General features: G+C 39.0%; 1 protein-coding gene across 2 annotated transcripts; it reads right to left on the reverse strand.

The window, feature by feature from the left end:
• Positions 1-391: 391 nt before the first annotated feature.
• Positions 392-24,028, reverse strand: ano5b (anoctamin 5b). Of its 2 annotated transcripts, XM_024296378.2 has the most exons (21): positions 23,348-24,028; positions 18,237-18,281; positions 12,726-12,790; positions 10,752-10,856; positions 9,153-9,221; positions 8,750-9,034; positions 8,553-8,672; positions 8,243-8,358; positions 8,020-8,154; positions 6,894-6,999; positions 6,711-6,771; positions 6,428-6,579; positions 6,275-6,349; positions 5,972-6,197; positions 5,708-5,886; positions 5,311-5,408; positions 4,164-4,294; positions 3,839-4,044; positions 3,568-3,749; positions 2,119-2,224; positions 392-2,035 (listed from the first exon to the last, which is right to left on the reverse strand). In XM_024296378.2, exons 1-21 carry the CDS (start codon positions 23,421-23,423, stop codon positions 1,799-1,801), a joined length of 2,775 nt encoding a protein of 924 aa, XP_024152146.1. In that variant the 5' UTR covers positions 23,424-24,028; the 3' UTR covers positions 392-1,798. The 2 variants fall into 2 exon arrangements, with proteins under 2 accessions (XP_024152146.1, XP_024152147.1); XM_024296379.2 differs by lacking the exon at positions 18,237-18,281 and having other exon boundaries at positions 23,348-24,027.

Below are 24,028 nucleotides of genomic sequence, written 5' to 3' on the forward strand. Positions count from 1 at the left end.
TTATTATTTTATTAAATCACATTTTTATGATTCAATGTATTTTAGGATTTTACGTATTGTTTAGATATACCAGTGTTTTAAATGCTTTATCATCTTAATGGTTTGATGTATGTTTAACCAACTGTGGCTGCCTCTTGGCCAGAACTCCCTTGCAAAAAAAATTATCCTGGTTAAATGAAGGTAAATAATAATAATAATAATGGATTATTATTTGTCCTCTCTCATCATTTGACAAACTACTCATACGTAAATATATCTTTGTAAGAAGTGTATTATTAATTATTTCAAGCTAAAACACTTAACAATTTAAATAGTGGACAAACAGCATGACTTCCACGATGCTGCATGTATGTATATCATAAAACTTCACTAATAAACACACATGGAAGAGTCTTTTTCTCCTGATTTTATTTGAATAACCATCTTTAAATATCTTCTCTTTCAGTCAGGAAGCATCACATTATGTACACAGACATGCTTAAACAACTCTTAAGACATTACAAATGACAAAGCTGCAACATACAATAAAAACAAATGCTTCCAGATTGTACATTGATCTTTAGAAAAACATATAAAAACAAGTAAACGTTAATATTTAAGGCGATGGTTTGTTGGAGAGATCGTCATGCATTTAGTGGGGAGACATTCAAACTGCAGATATTTAATGAAGACGATGATTTATCCTGAGATTGGAGTCAGATTTCCATTTTGACTGTCAATAGAAATCCTGCTGAGGTGTAGAAAACTCTGTAATTTACACAGTAAATTACAGATTAGTGAATAACTCCTGGAAGATAATTCATTTTTAGGAATAATCCATGAACTGTAAAGACATATAAATTGTACTGTTGTGGTCCCGTTCCTCAACAAAAGTTTGAAATAAACACTTTTTTAAAAGAAATTAAAGGAACTGTTAAGTTATTTCAGCTCTGACTGGTGATACTTAGCTTAAAAAAATGGAGACTTCAAATACAAAAAATTATATTGAGATGAAAATTGTATCAAATATGTTTGAAAATCATGGAAGCTGCAAAGCAGAAGCAAGTCAATAAATGAATAATTACACTAACATCTTTAAATACATAATTATCGATATTTACAGCAACTTGATATTTATAAATCAGAGGTGAGGACTGTTTGTTTTTGACATACCTGGCTCAGGTGTGTTCTGATTGGCTGAGCACACCTGAATAATCAGCTATGAATAAGGCGAAGATATCTGAATCTGAAACTACAGCTTTACAGTGACTTGCAGCTTGTTACATGCGTTTCAGCAAAGTAAAGAAAGTACTCCTGTCTGTTTACACTAAAGCTCACACTTCTTCATCTAAATATGAAAGAACCAAAATATGGCAGATAAAGTGCACACAAAGACATCAGCCCACATCTATCCACTGTAGTTGTAAAACGAAACCAGATCAGTTTGGTGCAGATATGCAGACATTTGGACTTGATTGGTGGTGATTGTTCATGCAGGATGTTAGTAAATCACTAGAGAGATAAGATTCTGACTTCTGTGAAGTCGGTGTTTGCTTTTTAAAACTGCTTCCCTCAACAGAACACACTTACAGCGACTAAAGTCAGTTTGATGAGAGTAGGAGGCGTCATTCCCACTGCTTGGCTCCTCTTTTAGGGTTCAGAAATCACAGCGGAATAATAATAATAAAAAAGTTAGTGCTACATTTTTTTCTGATGCATATTTTGGCAAGTGTTGGGACACAGAAATTAGCGCTTTTAGATCAGAGGTTCAAGCCCTTGCAGGAAGACTCCCAGACTCGTCTCCTCTTTGTCTGGTTGGTCAGATAACCGGCTGCAGGCACTCGGACAGCATCTCGTGCTTGTCGGGCGTTAAGGTTATCTCGGAACACGGCTCTGTCATGAAGCTGGCGCTCAGCTGCAGTTTGACTCTCTCCACCTCGTAGTTGTGCAGGTACTCCTGGATCAGGTAGCGCTCCCGTTTAATCCGCGCCTTCACGTCCGAGGGGACGTCTGGGATCATCCACGCCACGAAGAACTTCACCACGAAGACCACATGCTGCATCACAGGAGGAACAACACATGATGAGGTTACATTCACTCTGAACGCAACGTCGAGGAGGAAGTGAGGAGAAAGCTTACTTCCATGATAATGATGAAGGCCATTTTGGCTGCCAGGATGTGCCAGAACTGCATGTTGTGATCGTACTCCCTCTGGTGGCCAGGAGGGTTACGGTAGTCTCTATATCTGTACAAACATGGCATCAAACTGTTACTTTCTCTGAAATTAAACTCATTTAGAAGCACGGAGTAATAAAGCCTAAAGAATGTAGAAAAGAGAAAGTTGCTGCAAAAACTGTGATTAAATCATAAACTCAACACAGACTGAAGAACATTTTGTGAGCCAGAAAATGATCAAACTGATGCTAAGTCATCACTAAATTCTACAGAAGCTGAAAAATGTTTGGAATTTTACAGAAACGGCCCTACGTCTTTTTTTATAGTTTTCTTGTTATAACTAGAAAATACATTTGGTTTTCTTGTGATAAGTTAATGAAGAATATACTGTAGTGTCCCTCACTGAGATGAGACACAGAAACTTTACTTGTTTAAATTCTCTTTATTTTGTGGTTAACAACGAAAACAGCAGAAGAAAACACTCCACAAAAGTCGCTTTTTAGTCTATTTTTTATTTATTGGTGGATCTACGCTCCACAAGTGTCTTAATTCCATCTCATTTACCACCAGTCCCTCCCTTTATTTCCCTTAAACCCCTGACGACCGGTTGAATTGAACCCAGGGTCAACAAGTGTCTGTGTGTGGTGCGTTCACTGAGCTCCGAACCTTAGCGGACCCAACCAGCCTGCGTCTCTGCCTGTTGAACACCAGAAGAACTGATCCATTTATTATTTATTGATTTAACTGTTTGACATTTTCTCTAAAAAAACTGCTTTGTTTTGCTGTGGACTGAAGAAAAATAAAAAAGTATTGTAGCGGACTGAGTTTGGCCGAGAGGCTGTTTGGGTTCTCTAATGTCCAGAGCTCAGTGAACTCACCACACACAGGCACTTGTCGATCCTGGGTTGTCGTCGGGGTTTAAGGGAAAAAAAGGAGGGGGTGGTGGTAAATGAGATGGAATTAAGGTGTTTGAGGAGCGTAGATTCACTAAAAAATACAAAAGAGACTAAAAAAACAACTTTTGTGTTTTCTTCTGCTGTTTTTGTTGTTAACACAGGGACAGGAGCATTTAAGTCCCACTCTGATCATCTTTACAATTGATTGTAAAATCATTCCCAATAGCCTTTTAATTATGATTATCCAACTGGATGCATCAGAATAGAGCAGAGCAGGAAGCTTTTTGCTTGTTGTAGTAACTTGTACTTCACATCTACAGACTTTCTCCACTTACTGATTAGCAACAATTTGAACAATTGAACACTCAGAGATGTAATTTTAAGATTAATTTTCTATAAATATCCTCCCCCATCATGAGAAAAATGCGAACAAGATTAAACAACATTTTCACTGCAGTGGGTGTTTAAAGGGAACAAGTTGGAGGTAAACGCACAGAGACCTCTTCATCTTCCATACCTGCAGGTGGTGGTGGAGTTACCATACCAGCCCTCTTCTGGCATATTTTGAGGATGAATCTGTGAAATGTTGTATACTGATAGGCTGCTGTTGACGTAGCCCCTCATGCTGAAGTCTTTGCTGAGGACGTAGAGGTACACCATGCGGGGGATCATGTCTGAGGTGAAGGCCATGATAAAAGCCTGAAACCACAACAAATATGAGATATCTAACCAAATATTTATCTTTATAAATGTATACATATTTTACTTGGGATAAAGGACAAACTCACGTTGGTGACGACAGACAAAATGGCCACGGCGTTGAGGATCTCCTGCCAGGCACCGATATTTCTGGCCTTGGAGGCCACCGGTCGCCTGAACTGCGTGGTGAACTTCCACGCATCCACCCTGATTTCAAGGATGTTGTTGAACAGAGCCAGGAGAGGAGCCAACGGGAAGGAGGCCACAAACAGAGTGATGAAGCCAAACTGGATCACTGAGCATACAGACAGACAGGGAGAAAGAAAGGCGCTTTACCATCGATTTGCAAGCTGGAGCTTTTGGACTCATCAGTTATGAAGACTCCAAAGCCCACCGAGCTGAAACATGTCTCACCCATCTCCAGGTACTCGTAGAACAGGCCCAGCTGGCTGAAGTTCTGCAGAACATAGTCCTGCTCCCAGCGGCTGTAATGGTTCTCAGGGTTGTGGCGTCCTTTCCTGCTGCTCCACCAGTTCCGCATCAATCTGACGGAAAGAACAAATAGCACACAGAAACAACTGTTTTTACTTTATCTGAAAATACAAGCAGATTCACGAGTTACTGCACTAATTATTACATGCTGTATTTCACAGTTATTTCTGCATCCTTAAACACACCCAAGAATGTTTCTAGAAACTGAAGTTACTTTTAGATTTGCTGATATCATTAACAGAGACATTAATCTAAGATACAAGTTCCAATATTGGCCAAAAATATTCTTCATGTTGAAGTTTGATTTTATACGGAAACTCTCAAGTATTCAAATGACAAGATTTTTTGAAATCTCACATGACGTCCATCATTTATGGCTTTTAGGAATGTGTATATCCAGGAAGATGCCATGATTCATAGAAACTGAAATCCTCTGATTATAAAGAAGAGCAATATGTCTATCATATCTTAGACATAGACATTAACAGGTAATTTATTAGTTGATTCTGCATCCTAAAGACGAAATATTCGCTAAAAGCTTAACTAATTTGCCAAAAAAACAAAACGTTAGCTTGAAATAAGTAAATAAATAAGCCATTTTTTTTTCTTTAGGCACATTTGTCTGATTTGATTCAAGTAAAAAGTATTCAGAATTTACATACAAATAAGTCAATTTATGCTAGGAAAAAAGTTGCCTTTTAATTTATTTTATGCAAAATAAAGAAACATTACTTAAAATCAGAATGAAATAAGTGCAGTTCATAAAGTAAAGCATTAGAGAATGTCTTTTTTTAATCAAAATATGCTGCATTGAGGTCAAACCAATAACAATTTATAGGGTTAAATCTGCCAACCTGTCTCTGTAAGTGTTGGAGTAAACTCATTTGTATCCTATAATGTGTTCGCTATGGTTTAGTGTAAGTAGAGGGATGAAAACAAATACTGCGAGCTGGAAAAGTGTAGCCACAAAACCATTATTTACCTATTTACCTTTCCTAGCCATCTTCACTAATCCTTTATATGTTTTGCAAATTCATCTGGAAGAAAAAGCTTTTTGGATGGAACTCACGGCAGCAGAGCCTCCTGAATGTTTCCCCACAACTGTTTCCCCGCCATGACGATCACCAGCTGAGTGGTCAGCTCTATCAGACAGCCTCCGGGGTCACACTGGGATGGAGAGAGTTTGACTTTTAGGCAAAGTATTTGATTCCTGCAGAAGGTTTTAAAGCCCCACTTCAAGCATCAGACTGGAGCAGAGCATGGAGCACCCAGCATATTTTCTATAAATAAAAGGTTTTTCAAATAGATTTATTTGTCTACATCTGATTTTCAACAATTTAAATAAAAAAAAAAAATACTCAGAAATGTAATTGTGAGCTTAATTTTCTTAATGTCCTCAGAAAAATGCCAAAAGAGCCTGCTAAAAACACAATTTTCATCAGAGTGTGTGAAGAAGCAAACCTCACCTCCTCGTTCCTCAGCTTGGTCAGGTTGCCTAACATGTAGGAGTATGCACCAGGATAACCCACAAACTTGCCTTTGAAGAAGGCAACATAGAAGCAGGAGGAGTAGTAGTTGACAAACTGGAACAGAAACATCTTCATAGTCAGCTTGTTCTCATACTCCAGGTGAGTTTTGGGGATTTCTGTGGGATCGGAAAGCGTTGAGTTAGGATTCGACACCAGAGAGAGAAAACACGACGAGGAGATTTTCAGATGAAATCCTCTCACCCATGTCAGTGATCCACACGGCCACCTTCTCGTAAAAGAAGTTCAGGATCATGATGATGACAAAGTTGATGCAGGAAGCGGTGACGGACGTCGCCAGCTGAGGAGTGATGAACCTGCCCACCAGCTGGATCTTCCTCAAGGGGTCTTTGATGATGCTCGCAAAGGCGGCGTACACAGCCAGCCTGTAGGCGATCACCCCAATGATGCAGGCCACGATGAGAGAGATCTGGAGGGGAGCAGAAACGGGACGTTTAAGTGCACGACGAGGCAGACAGGAACGCCGCAGAGACGTTTGTCATTTACCCAGAGGAGAACCGTGGCTGCAGACAGCGAGAAGCGAGCACATTTGCTCCTGAAGGGAAGATACGGCTCACTTTCCTGAAAGATAAATGCAACGTTTCTGTGTGAGGATGCGGGAATCACAAGGAATTTAATCAGCAGGATGTTCGGAGGCACCTGCGTGATCTTGTTGATTCTCCTTTTGGTGCATTTGATCTCAAACTCGGGGCGGATTTGGAGCTGCTGCTGCTCCTCCTCGAAGTCCACCAGGTCCCACTGGTACTCCAGCCGAGCCTGGCGCCGCTTCCAGAACTCCAGGAACAGAGTCACTGTCAGAGTTTCACAGATGCACAACATCATTTACAAACGTCTATCTGGTTTTGTTCTGATACAGAAGGACTTTCTTTGGCTTTGAAAACTGTCTCCATTTACTGTTAGGCATAAGCAGAGTAAGACTTACCCCAAATCCCCATAAATATGGCAAAGAACACCGTTCCTTCATTATCAAACAGATGGGATTGCTGCCAGAAAGAGGGCCAAAGCAAGAGGTTTATTTATTTTTTTTATTAACACTTTTGAAACTTGATTTTCTCTTTTTATAGGCAACAAAATTTTCCTTTTGTCTTTAAATAAATGATCTTACCCAGGAAGAGAGGCAGGTGGAGTTGAGCTTCCAGAAAGGACACTTCTTATCACAGAGAGGACACATGACGATGCTGCCGCCGATCTCTGCATCGCAGATTTCTTTGCTATAAAGAGAAATGATTTTTTCCTCTGAGTATCTACAATATTTGGAATTGATTTTTATTCAGCATTGATGCTATGGTACAGAACACAATGAGGGGGTAGTCTTCTTTGAAGGAAAAAACTGCTCGTGGAGGAGGAACCATCAGACACTGCTAAGAGTAAAAGGCTCAATAGTTGATAGTTAAGGTAACATTACAAAATCTGATAACCCTTTGGAACCTAGGGCCAAAAACTCAGTAAGTACTATTAAATACAAAAAAAAAATCCAGGTGAAATCCAGGTTTCTGTTGATAGAGGAACATCACATCACATCCATGATTAAGGTGTTATATAGTGGCTGTACTTCAGTCTGTCAGTGTGGCTTCAGCTTCCAGAGATGCCCCAAAATAAGAAATTTTCTCCTACCAGCACTGCTTTCCATTTGACATTTTTCCTGGAATTCTGTTTTTATTTTGCAGTTTTTTTCCTAATTTTTTTTCTTACTATTTTTTTGAAAAATCATTTAAAAAAGGAGTTTTTTTTGGAGAATTTTGCTCCAGCCGGATTTCAGACGTTCTGCTCAGCTGGAATTAGCTCACACGTGGGGGCGTGCCTACTCTGAAGCGGTTGTCGGGCAGGACTTTTGCGGTAAACTGTGGAGTTTCCGCAATTTTTAGAGAACGCCGGTGCTTGTTATTCTAGAAGAAATCCTGTCAGACCCCATCCTAAAATAAAACAACGATTTGTTTCCTTGTTGTTGGATTTCTAACATCTGGTCATCTGCTCTGCGTTTCAGCCGTCAGATCGACGTTCATCTTCCACCTTATTTATTCAAATAAAAGATCATTTTTGTCCAAAAACTACAAATAAATGCCACATACTCTTTGAATTTAATAAAATGTCAATCATAAAATATTCAGATAAGTTTAAGTTTATATAGACAGAGTTTATATCTCACAGCTGCACAGCGGGACGCCTGAGGATGGTTCCTGAGGGTTACTTATAGTTTCTTACAGTTCTTTTTAAGCGTTGAGAACACCAACCTTGATATGTTATCATCATAGCTGAGTACTCCATAGGTGAAGCATATAAGGCCCATGACGGCTGCAAAGAACAGCATCTCTGTGTAGAATCCCAGCCAGGCAAAGTAGATCCCGATCTTTTCCCCGTAGTACTTCCTACAACGAGGACGAAAGAACAGAACTAGGAAGGATTCTGAATTCTCAACGGTTTGAGAACAATGACACGGCGAGCGTTCAGACTCACCGAATGAGGTTGAGAGGCTGCTCCTTGTAAAAGCAGAGGAACCGGGCCCAGTGCTTGTACAGGTTGTAGCGCTCGCTCTCGCCGTCGTCGTTCCTCGCCTTCTTCCAGTATCGACACTGCAAGCGAAAGCAGAGGCAGAGACTTCATTAGTCTAAGTTTTCTTATGGATCTCCATCAGATGTCTCAAACCAGGTTGTGAGGTTGTGTAACGTGTGTGGCAGTATCAACAAAAGAAACGTTAGCTACACATTTGACTTAACCGAAAACACATAAGAATCGTGTCTCTAAGGTTGCTGTAGACATATCTCACATCGTGAAGCGGGAAGGCCGCGTTGAAAGTCCCGTTGCTTAGTAACCGCTTGATTCCTGTCTTCTCCCGGTCCTTCCGACCCTCAGTGTAATACGGACAACGAGCCAGAATGTAGAAGACCTCAAAGCCAGAAAAGGAAGCGGGAAGTGTTTTTAGAAATGTCTTTTGAGCCTCTGCACTGCTTGATGGATACTTACAATTCTGTTTCTGGTGGACGGTGGGAAGAACGTGTCTTTGTCTGCGATAAGAAAGAAGTCGGTCTTGTTCTTGTCAAAGGGGTATGTGAAATAGTCCAACTGTGGGTGCATGATGTCGTCGGGCAGGCGGAAAGGACGCGAGAGCCACTCCAGAGGAACATCCTGACCGTGAGGGATGTCACTCTCCCTGAAGGGAACTTTTATCTTCAACACGTCCGCATAAGTGGCCAGAACCTCCCACGGAGCGTGGATCTTCAAGAAATATGTCTTTTGGTCTTTGGAGCCCTGATGGAGACAAAATGAATAAACAAAAACTTAAAGCGAAGTCTCTTTAGACTTTTCACTTTTAATGTTGCAGACTGTCCACTAGATGGTGCAGTCGATCCATGACTGAACTTCTTACTGATTTGTCTTCTGTCTCCAACTGGAGCCCGGTTTTCTCAAGGTTGGCCTCAAACGCCCTTCGCCTCTCCTGTGGAGTAAGACAACAAACCACACAGACACAGTTTGGATTTTTGTTTTTACCACACGTGAAGCAGACTGAACCTCCTGCTCTACAGTTCATGCTGAGTGTTTCTCCAACTTGGAAACTCTCCAAGTCTCAAAAACAGTGAGATAAGGTTTTTGAGATAAAAAAGGGCTACTTTGTCAGTGCATTCTGGGTATTTTTTTAAGAAAGCATAATCGACCTTTAACCCAGAGTCACAAAATATTCAAATTAAACGTGGTTATATTAACCCAGAGAACTAGTTTGTATGTTATTTGTAATGCAGGAAATGTTAAAACTTTAACAAAATACTGAAAACAAAAATAAAAGTCATTTAAATTTAAATTAGAAACCAGACATTTTCTATAATGCTTTTTGGCTGAAGGGAAGCTGTCACAAAAACCTTTTCATAAACAAGGGTTTGATTTATTTAAAGTGTTGAATTGGTGGAAACCTTTTTATCTTTGACGCTCCTATTGTTCTGACCTCCCCTCAGGATTTCCTCCCGTTTGTCCAATAATGTGTAATAACCAGAAGAACCTTTCACTTTAAACATATCTGTGTTTTATCCAGGGAATTCTCTCACAGAGGTGAAATAAGTGCAGTGTGAAAACAGCATGACTAATCCAGACAGAGCATAAACAGAGAAACTATTTTTCTTTTAATGGCTGCAACACTAGTGTAGGTAAAAGGTTATGAGTCAGAGTCAGCTCCAAACTCGTACTTGTGTGACAAATAATAATCTATAATTCCAATGGTATAGTAATTTAATTTTATAATAGTGATATTTTATGATAAATACTGTTAATAACAGAAACGTGAAATTGATTTTCAAATGAAATCAAAACTTTTTAGTGCAAACTCCTTTTCTGCCACAAGGGGGCGACAAAGATGAGCTGTGAGCACAAAACGGATGTGAACAGTTTCTGAAGGACATCCAGTCTCTGGATCTTACAAACACATTTGTCTGTTGAAACAAAGCAGTATAGCACTGAAATTCCATTTCAGTGTATGTCAGTAAATTCACTTTAAATGATCCCCTCAGAATAAACAACAACATTAGAGAATGCAACAGTTTCAAAATAAACCTGCTGAGAAACCAGAGCTTTAGGAAAAGATTACATTATCATATGAATATTTAATAAAGACTCCACAAAAGAGTGAACACCAGAGCAGCTGCAGTACACTTCCTTCTCCTTTCAGTCTTCCAGAAATGATCCATTCTCACATGATTTCTTACCCACTTCTCATTTATGTCAGCACGAGGAGTTTACATTATTGCAATGTCATTATGCAGATGAAAAGAAAGTAATTTTTTACTAACTCAGCTGCTTTGTGCATTTGTTTCAGGGATTCTTCCCAAGATATATGTTGAAATGTGCTTCCTCTTTCCAGTTTCATGTAGCCCTGTTCTGGGTGTGAACTGCTTCACTGTCATCTGCTTCACACCTTTTGGATTTAAGGAGGAACAGTAAAAATAGAAAGAAATCAGTAACACTTTTCTGATGGACTCACCTGTTTCTTCTCGTCTTTATCATCCACGTAGGACAATACAAAATCGATCCTGCGAACTCCGTCCCTGAAGAACACCGTGTCTCTGTTGGGCCGCAGCTTATCTGTCTGAATGAGCAAAAATTACATTTGAGATATTCAAGCTCAGAAAAACACATAGAGACAGAACAAAACTGACACTGTGTGACAAAACAAAAAACATTGAAAATAAGTTTATCTCACTGCAGAAAATTCCCAGCAGTCAGGATAATTTAGGGTATATTCAGACTGGAAAAGTCTGTTGGTTCGGACAGAGTCCATTTAATTTGGTCGGGATGAAAGAAAGAATAATGGAAGTCCTACGTTTAACTATCATTGTCAGCATAGTTCACTTATTCAAACTTTATTTTGTTGATCAATTTTGAATTCCTACAACCACATTTTAATGAGCTGCTGTGTCTCATCGTTGCTCCACGTTTGTCTGCAGCTTCCTTCCTATTCTGTTTACATCCCATAATGCCCGGCTATGGTGGTCGTTTTGGTCTAGTTGTTCTGTCCGAGGGCGGAGCCTGTTCAGAATGAGGAAACTCAGAGTGAACCGAAGCTCAGTCCAACTGGAAACGAACCACCTCAGAAGGTCAGAGAGCGGTTCCTGGTCCCGGACCAGGGTCTGCTGGGGTGTATTCAGACTGAAGATTTGTTCCGAATTACCGGGGGAATGAACTCTGGTTCCCTTTAAGTGAAGTCTTAATTCCTGCATTGCTGAAATTTATCGTTACAGAGAAAACAAATTGAAGAAGGATGAGAAATCCAAACAACAAAATACTTACTGTATTGCAAAATAATATGACCTCAATTTAATCTAAGATGGCAAACAATTTCTCTCTATCCCCTATTCTATAATCTCTGTTTATATGCTGCTATTTATTTAACTACAGTTTTTCATACTGAGTGTCTCCTGCAACAGAAAAGGTCTATTCTTTAATATTTGTTTAACATCTCATTCAAATAAGGCTGATTTTATGAAGATAATGTCTCAGTTCCATTAAATAACTAATGGTAAACAAGTGTAGTATCTAATAGCTTAATTTGATCTTATAAACTTAGTATCAAAGTGGATTAATTTACAGGTAATCACATGATAAAATATTCTTTTCTTTTATTTTTTTTCTCAAAACTTTACACATTTTATGTTGTCCCTTTTGAGTTTTTCCCTTCATCTATCAGCATGTTTAACTGTGTTTTTTTCTTATTTATTTTTATCAAAAGATCATTTTTGTTGACGTAAGCTGAAGGTGTTGTTGGAGAATGCTTCATTTCTGCTAAACTCCACCCTGCCTGTTTATCTGTTACTGTTTTAGAGCCCGGCTGACACCAACACACCAGTCCAACACTGACAGACCCATGATGGGGCGGGGTGTAAAGACTTTTAAGTGTTACTCACTGTAACCACACTGAGAGAAAAGTAAAAGCTTCCACTGAAACCAAACAGAACCCTCCGAGTCAGAAGATAACTCGATCAGTGTTATTGATTTCTGAAGCATCACAGGGAGACGAGAACAGTTTCTTGTCTGAGCAGCAGCAGCTTGTTTCTGTCTCCTGTTCGGGGCTGTGGGAAGAGCGCAGAAGACGAGCCACAAGTCTTGTGACTCAGCAATCAGAGCGGCGAGTCATAAGAGGCTCAGTCAGACGGGATCAAGGACAATAACAGAGGGTTTGTGGTGATGAAAAAGGAAGAAAAAATAACCAAAACATAAGATGACAGGCACAGCTAAAGCTGAGAGGAACTGAAATGTAGCACATCAATGTAGAACAGACATTACATTACATTATCTGTGAATTTAAAAAAAATGTGCATCACATGAGAATCACACTGTGGGGCACTTTTTTTTCTGAAATCCTGCTTTTTCCTGTTAAGATACACCACAAAAGTCTGGATTAAAATGTTCAGCTGCTGGTTACTCTCTCATTTTTCAGAAAAGTCCACAGACAACTTACTTCAGTGTGTCCGGGCAGCTGAGCCCGCTCGGATAATACGCCCACTCCATTTCCACTGCTGTCATCTGCAAAGTTAAAGACATGAAACAGCAAATTAATACTGGATCAGATTAGACATTTAGTTTGCTCATCACTGGGTTATTTGTTTATTTTAAAGCAATATTTTGAATAATTATTTTTCCAAGAATCTCTCATCTGCACTTGACTTTCTTTAGTTTGAGAATAAACACTTGTTTTCCTATGCATTGATTGAGAAAAATCCATTCCAATATACAGTTGAGCTGTTTCTTTATTCACGTACGGCTTAAACAGACATCAGCCTTAAATATAGTACTCACTGTTATGTTCTTAAGCATGATTAAGATTGATGTTTATGACCATGAACTGACCAAACTTTAATTTTACTTCTGTCTCCAACAAAATTACGTAAATTCACTCACCATTTTTTTTGCAACACGGATGTTGCCATGTTGGAGCCAGAGGATCAATACTAGTGATTGGTCTGAGTGAGTAAGAATAATTATTTCTATGGAAAACACTCTCACCAATCAGGAGTGAGCTTGTTGGAAGGCCACACCTCGACCACTTAAGGCGGACTCGGGAGAATCTGTTAATCGAATGTTTCAAATGTTTGAGGTGGGGTCAGCTGGCACCACATATTTCAATCGAGGCATCTGATTGGTCAGTTTATCAGTTAAATAACTTCCAAAAAAGAAAAATATAATGAAATATAAAAAACAGGTAGTAGAGCAAGAATGGTCATTCTGACAAATTAAAAAACTGAGTAATGGCTGTTTAATTTTCAGTTGAAGTCAATGGGATTTTGGAGCCAGCAGGTACTTCCTGTTTGGAAGATGTTAGGTGAGGACTAAGTTATTCCAGCTTTTATATACTGTGAATGGTTTGTAGGTATAAAATAAAGAATAAAGACAGAAACAAAACCGACCCAACTACATGCATACATGCAGTTATGCTATTATATATTTCAATCTTCATGAGATTTGGATTTCTAGCATTTCACCTATTGGGCTGTTTTCTGCCTAATTTTAAGGTTCATTTCTACACTAATGTCCAAGAGTCTGGATTTCCATGGTTGTGAATCACATTAGGATTCCTTGCTAGAGTCGAAATGAGCATTCAAACCTGCCCAAAGGAAGCAGAGCCTAAACAGAAACACTGGTGCACACCAAACTTAGCCTGACCTACCTTCAGATCACAGACACTGACGGGCCATATAACCATTTGGCTGCTCATTTACAGCATAAAAAACATGTTTTTTGTGTGTTTGTTTCCTGCGGACATTCTCCTGCTCTGTATTAGGTGCACAGAATATTCTCCAGCTAGAAAAATGGGTCCTTAAAATGAGTTACTTGCATAAACTAAAATGCACTGTGGGCTTTACTGACAGAAATTTCATTACAACTGAGGCTAATATGTTGGCGTTTTTTCAAACCAATCTATCCCTTTAAGAATAATGAGCTAGCCAATAACTGTTTATCATGTAGCCCTCTCAGAAAGCCTCAGTCTAACAGGGTTGATGAAAAATGTCGGTCATCTGGCAGCATCACCACAAAGAGACTCTTCCTACGATGCTGAGTAGTCCTGAGCTGTGAGGGGTGAGTTACACAAAGGCTGCGGTGAGCGCTCACTCATGCGCCAGCCCGCAGCATTCCAGTTCAGTCTCCCTACTTCTGGATGGCAGGATTTGGCACAGTGAGCATGCTCATGTTGCAGCGCTCTCCTCACCGCTCTTCCATTGGGGGAGGCGGCATGAAGACATTGGAAAAGGAGGTGGAGCCTAGTTGCATCAGCAGACCTCCAACCTCCCTCCTGACTGAACAAAGAGGTCTACAGCCTCACATTGCTTCAGCCAAACCATGCAGGCAAACATTAGAAATGACTGAGGCAGAAGCCAGAGCCAATGAGAAGGAGCCAGTGCTGATTGTGGGCCTCCAGAAGAATGTAAATGTGTAATTTCACTTAAGCTAACAGCAATCCCCGGGATGAAATCACACTGCGATTGTTTCCTGGAGTTTTGAGGGAAGAACGACAGGCGAGTAGTCAAATGTCTCAGTGCTTTGGTCATTTTCCAACTTAGCACAGACTGTGGCTTAAGCAAACAAAAGTAAAAGACCAGCTATGTGTGTTTTACCCTCCTCCAGGTTTAGAAAATGGCCGGAAAAGCCGCTGAATAGCTTTTCTTCTTGAGAAACTAATGGGTTACACAGACATGGAATATCAAGTAGCCAAAGCTGAGAGTTTACCCCTGAAAGGCTTTTTTGAAAAAGATTACAAAACCCATCAAGGGCCGTAAAGAAGTTCTTAACAAAGGAAGAAAGGATCCTTCAAATTTAAATCAATGTTAGAACATTTTCTCCAAAAAAGAAAATAACTAATGTATGAGCCTACTTTTCTTCTAAAATAAAAAATCACAAATAAGTCTCTCCTGAGTATAAGTCGCACCACTGGCTAAGCTATGAAAAAGCGTAACTTATACATACAGTATTATATAAGATATGCAGTAAATCTGTGCTGTTTTCTAGGCCATAGTTTCTGCAGAGTGGCAGCAGTTTATTAGAAATCTACCTCAAAAGCACGACTGTTGGTGTCCTCGGAACTTGTGGCTCAGCCTATTTTCTGTTATGAATTAGCTAATTTTTTCAATGGAATTTTGTTGGTTATAAATAACTCTGATTCTTAAAATAAATTTGTAGATGATGTAAACAATAAATGATAGGTTACAAAACATAAAGCATTGTGCTATCAGTAATAAGGTTAATGTAATCCATCTTACATTCCCTCTGATGATATTTATAACTATTTTCTGCTTGAAGATCTTAAAGATCTTAGAAATGTTTGTGTTTCTCCTGCTTGACTTCCACTTGGAAACACATTAGCCAAATATCAGAACCTTTTATTCTGAATTATTAATGAGATCTGTGAAGGAAGTCAACATTTTGAGCTTTCAACAAATCATAATCATGGATAAATTCTCTGAGGCTGCTGCTGATCTTGCACCCTGGGAACATTTTTGTGAACAAATGTATTGTTTCCTAACAGATTCACGCCACAGCCTAATAGACTTCAACTTGATAGCTTGCGTTTCCAAAGGAAAAAAACTCAGAGAATAACAAGACTGTGAAGGAAAATCTGTGGGAACCATTGGCACCATTGCATAAAATGTAGTTTGCAGCTAAAGCTCAGCAGGTACAGTCGAGCAGTATTTGGCAGTCCCAGATTCTGAAAGTTGTCCCACTTCAACTTATACGTAAACTTTTAACTTTTAGAGGCAGAAGATAAAAAAATAAAAATCTAGAACATTGTTGGATTTTATGAGAATCTTTTTGTGTAATAGAACAGAAAGTAGTGATTTGGTCATTTACAAAAGTTGACTTTAATACTTTGGAATGTAACCGTGGTTGTCAATGAGAGAGGCCAAACGCTTCCTGTTGGTCTTCAATAGGTTTGCACTGTAGCTGCTATTTTGGTCCATTCTTTTATGCAAATCTTCCCAAGAGCTGTAATGTTTTTAGGGCTGTTGCTGGGCAACACGAACTTAACAACTTCCTCCACAGATTTTCTATGAGGTTCAGGTCCAGAGACTAGCTTGATCACGCCAGAACCTTTAAAATCCTTTGCTGCCTGTAATGTGTTTGGGATCAATGTTATGATAAGAGATCCAGCTACATTTCATTCTCTTTTTTTCACGATTCATGGCCCCATTTATCCTTTCCTTAATACAGATCACTTATGTTGTCCATGTTTACAGGACAGCAGCTTTGTCCCGTCTTGTTCAGGTGAATAATCTTGTCCCTGGTGTCCTTCGACAGCTCTTTGGTCTTGCTGCTGGAGAGGTTACAGTCTGTATATCTTTTATACAGATATTAATTCAAGTAACAAGTGGAGGATAAAGAAGGTTTTAAGATGTAACAGATTTGTGAAGGACAGAATTCTTCCTTTTTTGTATGCTAAAATACTTATTTTTTGGACTATTATAACAAATGAATTATTTGAAAATCATACTGTGATTTCCCAGATTCTTTTTTTACATTCTGTCTCACAATTGAAGTGTATCTATGATGACATTTGATCCATGATTTAAAAAAAAATACTCAAGCAAAGGTTTTTCAGTCATTGAGGACATCAACAATTATCATTGCAAATACAAAAAAAAGGACGTCTGCAAACCTTTCCTAAAATCTGGTATGTTTTAGGAGGAAACTGCCAGTGTGCAGCCTCACACCTCCATCTTTAGAGTTCAGGTGTTTCTCAGGTTGCTTCCATAAAATATTTACAAGCTCAGCCATTAAACTTTTACATCAAGAAAACAAATTTCCTGAAGCAAATATTCAAAGAATGTACTTGCAGTAATACTGTATGATTTTAAGACCGCAGAGCTTTCTAAAGTCAATATAACATCGGCACATGCTCTTGTTTTTTTTTCTCCCCAAAAAAACTGAACACTTTTTCACAAAAACGACATGATGAAATAAAATGACCACTCACAGTGAATATCCTCAGAAGCATTATTTCTGTTGCTGCAACACATGTAGAAAGCCCTTCAGAAAATGACTCTGTCCAGAACGTGCTCTCTGCTCACAACGGTTTACATGTAAACAGAGCTGATATTGAGTTTACCGTCTGTTTCAGCGTGACACAAATACTGGCATAAAGTTGATGTGTTGTTGCATGGCAACAAGGCTGAATCACATGTAGGCTGTCAATGTGTAGGTTGGAAGTACAAACACTACATGTACTAAAGCAGATGTAGTTTCATTTAGCTGAACAACTAAAAGTCATAGAGTGTTGTGGAGGAGTCCATCAAATCTGATGTGTTTTTTAATTTTAAACATGGCGTTTTTATATCGGGCAACAGTGGATGCAGTTTATTTTTCCTATTGAGATTTCATATTTTGGTTATTTGGAGGGTTTTTGTAAGATATTCTGCAGAAGCCAGATTGATGGACAATAAAGGGGGGATCTGCCACAAAGCTGCTTCTTAAAACAGGGAGTGTTTTTAATGCAAACTAGCCAGGAGGCTGCTGAACACTGGCAGTCTTTGTCTACATTTATTATATGCAGAGTAAAAATAGATGTATATGGAGGGGAACTCACTCACACACATACACTCAATTCATAAAGTCAACAGTCATGGAGCGGGGCGCCACTCTAAACAGCTAAATTCAACATTATCTTTATAAATATATATCCTCTTTTTATTTTTTGGTTGTGCTTTTGGGCAAGCAAACGCCTCCATCTCTGTAGCACAAGAGCACATGCATCACCACAGAGTGGAGGCCTCCCAAATTACAACACACTTCACTGCCAGGAGCCAAACAGGCGAGAGGAGACCTGCGAGCTGATATGGAGCAGACACACAGATGCGTGTTTGGCTCTGATAAGGAAACAAACGGCATAGTAAAGCGTGCACTAAACACAGTTGATGGCGAGAACAACACGGCGAGAGGACGGACAGACAGGTGTGGCGTGAACGCCGAGCTCTGCCCGTACCTGAGTGCCGGTTTATCCTGAAAGCAGTCAACACAGCCGGACCATCTTTGAAGAACAAACAAATACAAATTATTCTGTTGAAAATATTATATGTTGATATTAACTTGTAGTATTCATTTTTTATTAAAGGTGACCCAGTGTTGCACTTGCAGACTGAAGCTTTGATTCATTAAAAGAATAAAAATAGAGAATAAAAGGGGTTTTCTGATTGATTTATTTTAGAAAAGCTCTAGAGTCAAGCTAAAAAAAGTATCCAGTAATTTTTTTTTCTGTGACTCAGGAAAGATCTGTGGCTGTCAGCAGCTTAACAGTAGCTCGTCTATTTTTGTGGCTGTTCTCAACTCAAAGAGGTGTGTGGCCTTGAACCTCCACATGAAACATCAGATTATGTAACCCTCTCTAGGGGAGCGATAACATGTCAAAGCTTGAAATACAACTTCCCTCCAACCAGGAATTTGATTAATGCCATATGGGCCAGAAACAGGAGATTCCTCAGACTGAAATGAATGGAAACGTAGAGTTGGAATTTTGAAATATTAGTGATGATAAGCATCAATGTACTGTCAAAAATGACTTTTTTTTTTAATTAACTGGAAGTTTGGGACCTCACATGTAAAAAATAGAGGTCAAGAAATGAGTTTTGAATTGTAATATTATGGCAACTTTTAATTCCTGTCAGCCCAGCTAGCATCTTGTGTACCATGTAACAGAAAGCCACAACATCCTGAGCTTGAACGGAGCGCGCTCAGTCTTATCTCTTTCATACACCCCTCATTTCCTGTCATGTCAGTTTAACCTGTTTGCAGAAACGTGCACTAAAATACAAATTTGCAAAGTGATTTCTCAGAAACTAAATCACGAAAACTATTAAATGTCATAAATACAATTATTTGCAGTGGAAGAAAAGTGTATAGATCAAAACTGTTGAGGGGAGAAAACACATTGAAAGTTGCAGAAAAAAATATCCAGCCTGTACTATCACTGGGAAACACAATTTCCTCTCATGATCAGGAAATCGAATATGACCTCTGCAGCAAATCCGGGAAACCTGGAGGGTACAGAGATACCAAACAAGAGATGATGACATTTCCTGGATAGAAGACATGTTACGGATGACTGTAAAGAAAACAATCTTTATGAAAGTGTGTCTATTTAATTACAAAATTATATACAAAAATACTAAATTATGTGACTTCTTCTCCTTGTGTCTCTATTTTCTTTGCATAAAAATATGGTCAAGCAAAACTATTAGCCCCTGCAGGCTGAGCTAAATAAAACATCATTCAGTGGCCTGTGAGGCTGTTTGTTTTTCTTCATGTTCTATGGCAGGCAAAGCAAACAGGTCAGCTCAGAGGAGAGATATCAGGCAGCGCACAGCTCACTTTAGCCCAGGAAATCCATCTTCATGAAAACATGAGTCAGAATATGTTCTTTCCAAGTCATGATGGTTTATTTGCACCACTGTAGTTGCTTGAGTCTAAGTTGCTTTTCCTCCATCACTCCACCAAATGGGGTAATAGAATTACAAAGCCTGTTTCCATAGCAACTCTTTTGCTTCACCTCTGGCGAAAGGATGACTTCATCTGCTAGGCTACACAGATCAGATCGAGATCACCATCGGAGGATATAAATCTGAAGCACTTAAGGGGGGGGGCACTGACTGAGGCCTCGAGAAGGATCACACCAAACACGAGGTGCAATCGAGCGTTCAGAGCATGGCGTTCAGCTTCATCTACTGTTCATCTACAGGCAGTAGGCCAATCAAAGCTGTCTATAAAACTGTGTTTGGGCAGCTGGGAACAAGCTAGTTCATCCCACACACAAAAGGTGAGGACAGGATTTCCCCCTGCTTCCTTTTTGTCTTCACCTAGTGGGCTCCTGAAGGGCTGTCCTGATAAGAGCCTGAACAAAAAGCTTCTATGAAGACCTCATGACTCACCCAACACAGAGTGATAAAAGTCTCTGATTGCAATGAAATAATTACCACGAAATAACCATAAAAATATATGGACGAATGCTAGGACCAAGATATGAAAGCATGCATTGTCACAGTGCATGCTGGGAATTCTTTAAGGGGAATTTTAAGTTTTATTCTATCAGTGATGATTCAGTGAAAGACCTAAGTATTAAAAATAAATTTAAATACTAATGTTTCTTAACTCTACACCTTATGTCTGAAAGAAAACATGTCGATTAGAGCAACATGATATGAGGAAAACGTGTAATATTGATGATCAATATTGCCATGACGATATGACTTGAAATAGCAAAAAAAAATGGGTTCAGTTTTGTGTATGACACATTTCTATGGTGTAATTGTTGTAGTTGTTCACTTTTTGTGCTACAAGTTTTCACTGATTCACACATATGGTTTGGCAGGGAGTTTTACGTCGGATGCTGTGTATTTTATCCAGGCTGGGGACCAGCACAGGAAGACCCAGACTTACTGTAGGTCCCCTTGTGGCTACGTAGTGTGGCAGAAGTGGGCAAGATCTTTCCTAAGGATTCACGCTGCATTAAGGTCATCGCGCTACCTAGGAGGCAAACCCGGGTTTTAAACGCAACAGTCAACTGAGCCCCTCTGCATTTGTTTGGTGTAATTGTGTCGTTAATTCAATTTTTGTCATGTTTATTTCTTTTTTTACAAAAACAATGGTAAAAAATAATTTTTATTTGGTATGATTTAATAAACCTGATTAACAAAAGGCAGACATTGTGACAGCAAAGAAAACAGTGGTGTCAAAATGATTTCAAAAAAGTGAAAAATAGTGGTAAACAAACATAGACAGCCATAGCTCTCCTTTCCTCCTCAACAGTTGAGCGCAGGTGAATGGACGTCTATAAAACCTTTCACCCAGGTGTTGCTAATTACCAATTAAAAAGGTGAAACAAGCAAAACCACAAACTAAACAAGGACATTCGCTAAGAAACTACACTGAAAAAAATAACATTGACTTAAGTTAAAAATACTGAAGTAATCTGTCACCCCTAATGTTATTATTACATTTACTTATAATACACAAGCTAATATAACCCAGCATATTGGTGGTGCCCTTTTATTATTTACATTAGAGTAAAGAAAAAAAAAAACACCAGACACATGGCATACCTAATAATGCTTAAGTTTAAAGACCCACTCCAGTCATATTTTAAAATATTGTAAAATAATTCTTATGTTTTTTTATACAGTATAATTATGCTGTTTTTATCCCAAAAAATTGATCGAAACCAACCAGTTGTTCATAGTTGCAGGGATTCATTAGAAATTTGTCTCTGAGTTGGGGGCGGGACTTTTGCAATGAAGCTAAGCCCCAGCTGATTTCCCATCATGCCTTTGTTTACACTCTCTCCCACTAGCTTCCAGCCACTCAAAACCCCAGCCTAACATTAACATTACAACAGTTATGCAGAGTTATCCAGCTGTATAGATCTGAGCCAGACGCCGGTTCAGATAAGAAATATGATGACATATGTAGATCTAGTAGTCTGCAGGATGTATCAGAACTGGAGTGGAGCAAGGAGGCTTTGGCCCACCTATTTTTGTTTCTTTGACACGACTAGAGTATTAATAAACTGTGGATTTTTGTCTGCTCCTGATCCATTACCACTGAAATAAAGAAATACTCAGAAATTCAATTTTAAGCTTCATTTTCTTTATATATATCCTCCATCGTTAAAAAAAATCCTGCAAGAACATCTTCATAAAAACACAATTTTTATTGGAGTAGGTCTTTAAGAAAGCAAAAACATATTTTTCATTACTTCAATAAGGAATAAAACACTCAAATGGATGAATTATGATCAAATCAGTTAAGATTTTTTATTAAGTGCTTTTATTCATCTTTAGATATAAAATAAAGTTTTGAAGGTTTTTTTCTTTTAAAAAAAATTATATATTGAAATTCTATACGGATATGTTTATCTGTTCTCCAAACATCAATGTAAATATGGTCATTTGTAACTGTAAATAGTTTTAAATATGTTGTAATAGTGATTCCTTCATCTCTATAGCTTGACTTAGAAATGGTTTAATTCATGTCTCTTAATTTAGAATATTGTAACAAACATAACAGTCACTGAACTCAACATCAATTATCATAGGATCTATAGCTTCCCATCTGTTATTTCTGAGCTGAGCATCTTCTCTTTGCTTAGTATCTTATAGTATTTATCATATATTTATTATCAAAGTATCCTGTACACTGTAGTGACCTGCATGAATGAAATGGTGACCAAAATGGGTTTTTTCTTCAGTGTACATTTTGGCTCCTGCAAAGATATTTCTATTTGTTTTCAATTAATGAACTGAAAAAATACCATACATTAAAAATAAAAAGCAAAAATAACACATTTATAGGTTAGAAAAACTATCAACACCAAGTATAAAAAAATTGCCTTCCTGATCTATTAAAATGTTTTGTTTCTTCTGAAGTGAGGTCTCCTTGTGATCTGACAAAAAGTGGTTAAATCACTTAATACACACTCATGCAGTAATTATACCTTATATGCACAGTTTACTTTGTGTTCTAAGGTTTCATTGTCTGGTCTACTCTTTTGGTGTATTCCTTCAAATTATCTTCAAAATTATAGCACTGGTGCCATTATAGATTACCTATTATAATGAAATTAAGATAATGTATATCTTAGCAAAAGAAAAATATAGAATAAAGCTGCTGATATAATCAAACTGTGGTGTGTTCTGGATGAACTCTCTAAATGAATTGGCATCTCAATCCCATCAGGCATGTTGATTATATAATGTGTAAAGGAGAAAATGATTGAAAACTGGACCAAAACCATTCTGGTGACATTTGATGGACTGAACTAAAAGATCTAAAATAAATAGAATGAATGTGTCTCTGCTTTTCAGGAGTCATTCATTTGCTATAGCCCCTCTATATCACACATTATGAATGACTTCCCTGCGCTTTTCGTGTGATCTGACTGCTTGTTTTGATCATTAGCCCGGATCATTTGGGATTACCGGCTCCAGAAGAAACGTGGCTCCTGTCGGGCAGCAGCGCCAGAAAACCCCCGACTGAACCCACGAGACCGGACTGACAGCGCACAAAGCCCGTCCACTCCACGAGGCGGTCCGAGTGTGAGATCACCTGTAATGTGGGAGTCTGCGGCGCTCTGCAGCTCGATCAAAGTTTCCTCCTTGGCTTTCCCCGTTATCCGTCTCATCGCGGCTAACGGTGCGCCGACGGCAGCTTCACCTTTCCCGCAGAGAGGCTCAGAGGAAGCCGCTGGCCCCGGTGGTGCCGAAGACAAGGCGGACCATGCGGGGGTGGGTCGGCCGGAGCAGTTCGGTACCAGGTCAGGGGGGTGGACTATGTCATGTTTGTATTCAAACTAAATTGTAAGTGAAACTGTAGCCCGCTGCTGCTGCTGCTGCTCCTGCTGCTTCAGCCCCGAGTAGACGTAAAGGGGAGGAGCCACGCGTTTTTTTTTTTTTTTTTCTTTTTTGTCGGCCAAAATGATGACCACAGTGTCCAAACGTGTTTGGTCGAGTAGTAGAGTCAGGATGCTTCACGTGTAAACAGAGCCTCTAGTTGTCACGTTCAAGTGTTACATTTAAGCACATTTCCGCTGATGAGATCAGAGGAGCGCTCAGGATTTTATAGCCAATGTAATGTCGCCATCTAGTGGTCATTTATAAAACTTTACCCATTTCTCACCATCCAATCATCCACTTATATATACAAGGAAACGGTTACATCCTTTATATGAAAACGCTATTTTCTACTTTTGGGGTTTATTCTTGTAAATATACCAATAATAAGTGACAT

Source organism: Oryzias melastigma, linkage group LG3, assembly GCF_002922805.2.
Source record: "Oryzias melastigma strain HK-1 linkage group LG3, ASM292280v2, whole genome shotgun sequence".
NCBI lineage: Eukaryota > Metazoa > Chordata > Actinopteri > Beloniformes > Adrianichthyidae > Oryzias > Oryzias melastigma.

Bases quoted from the DNA above. Each gene is read 5' to 3' on its own strand.
- ano5b (XM_024296378.2), bottom strand. From the start codon at position 23,423: ATGAGACGGATAACGGGGAAAGCCAAGGAGGAAACTTTGATCGAGCTG. The intron at 8,673-8,749 runs GTAAGTATCCAT...TCTGGCTTTGAG, and splicing joins CGTCCACCAGAAACAGAATT to GTCTTCTACATTCTGGCTCG. The intron at 6,772-6,893 runs GTAAGATCATTT...TCTTTCTGGCAG, and splicing joins CCACCTGCCTCTCTTCCTGG to CAATCCCATCTGTTTGATAA.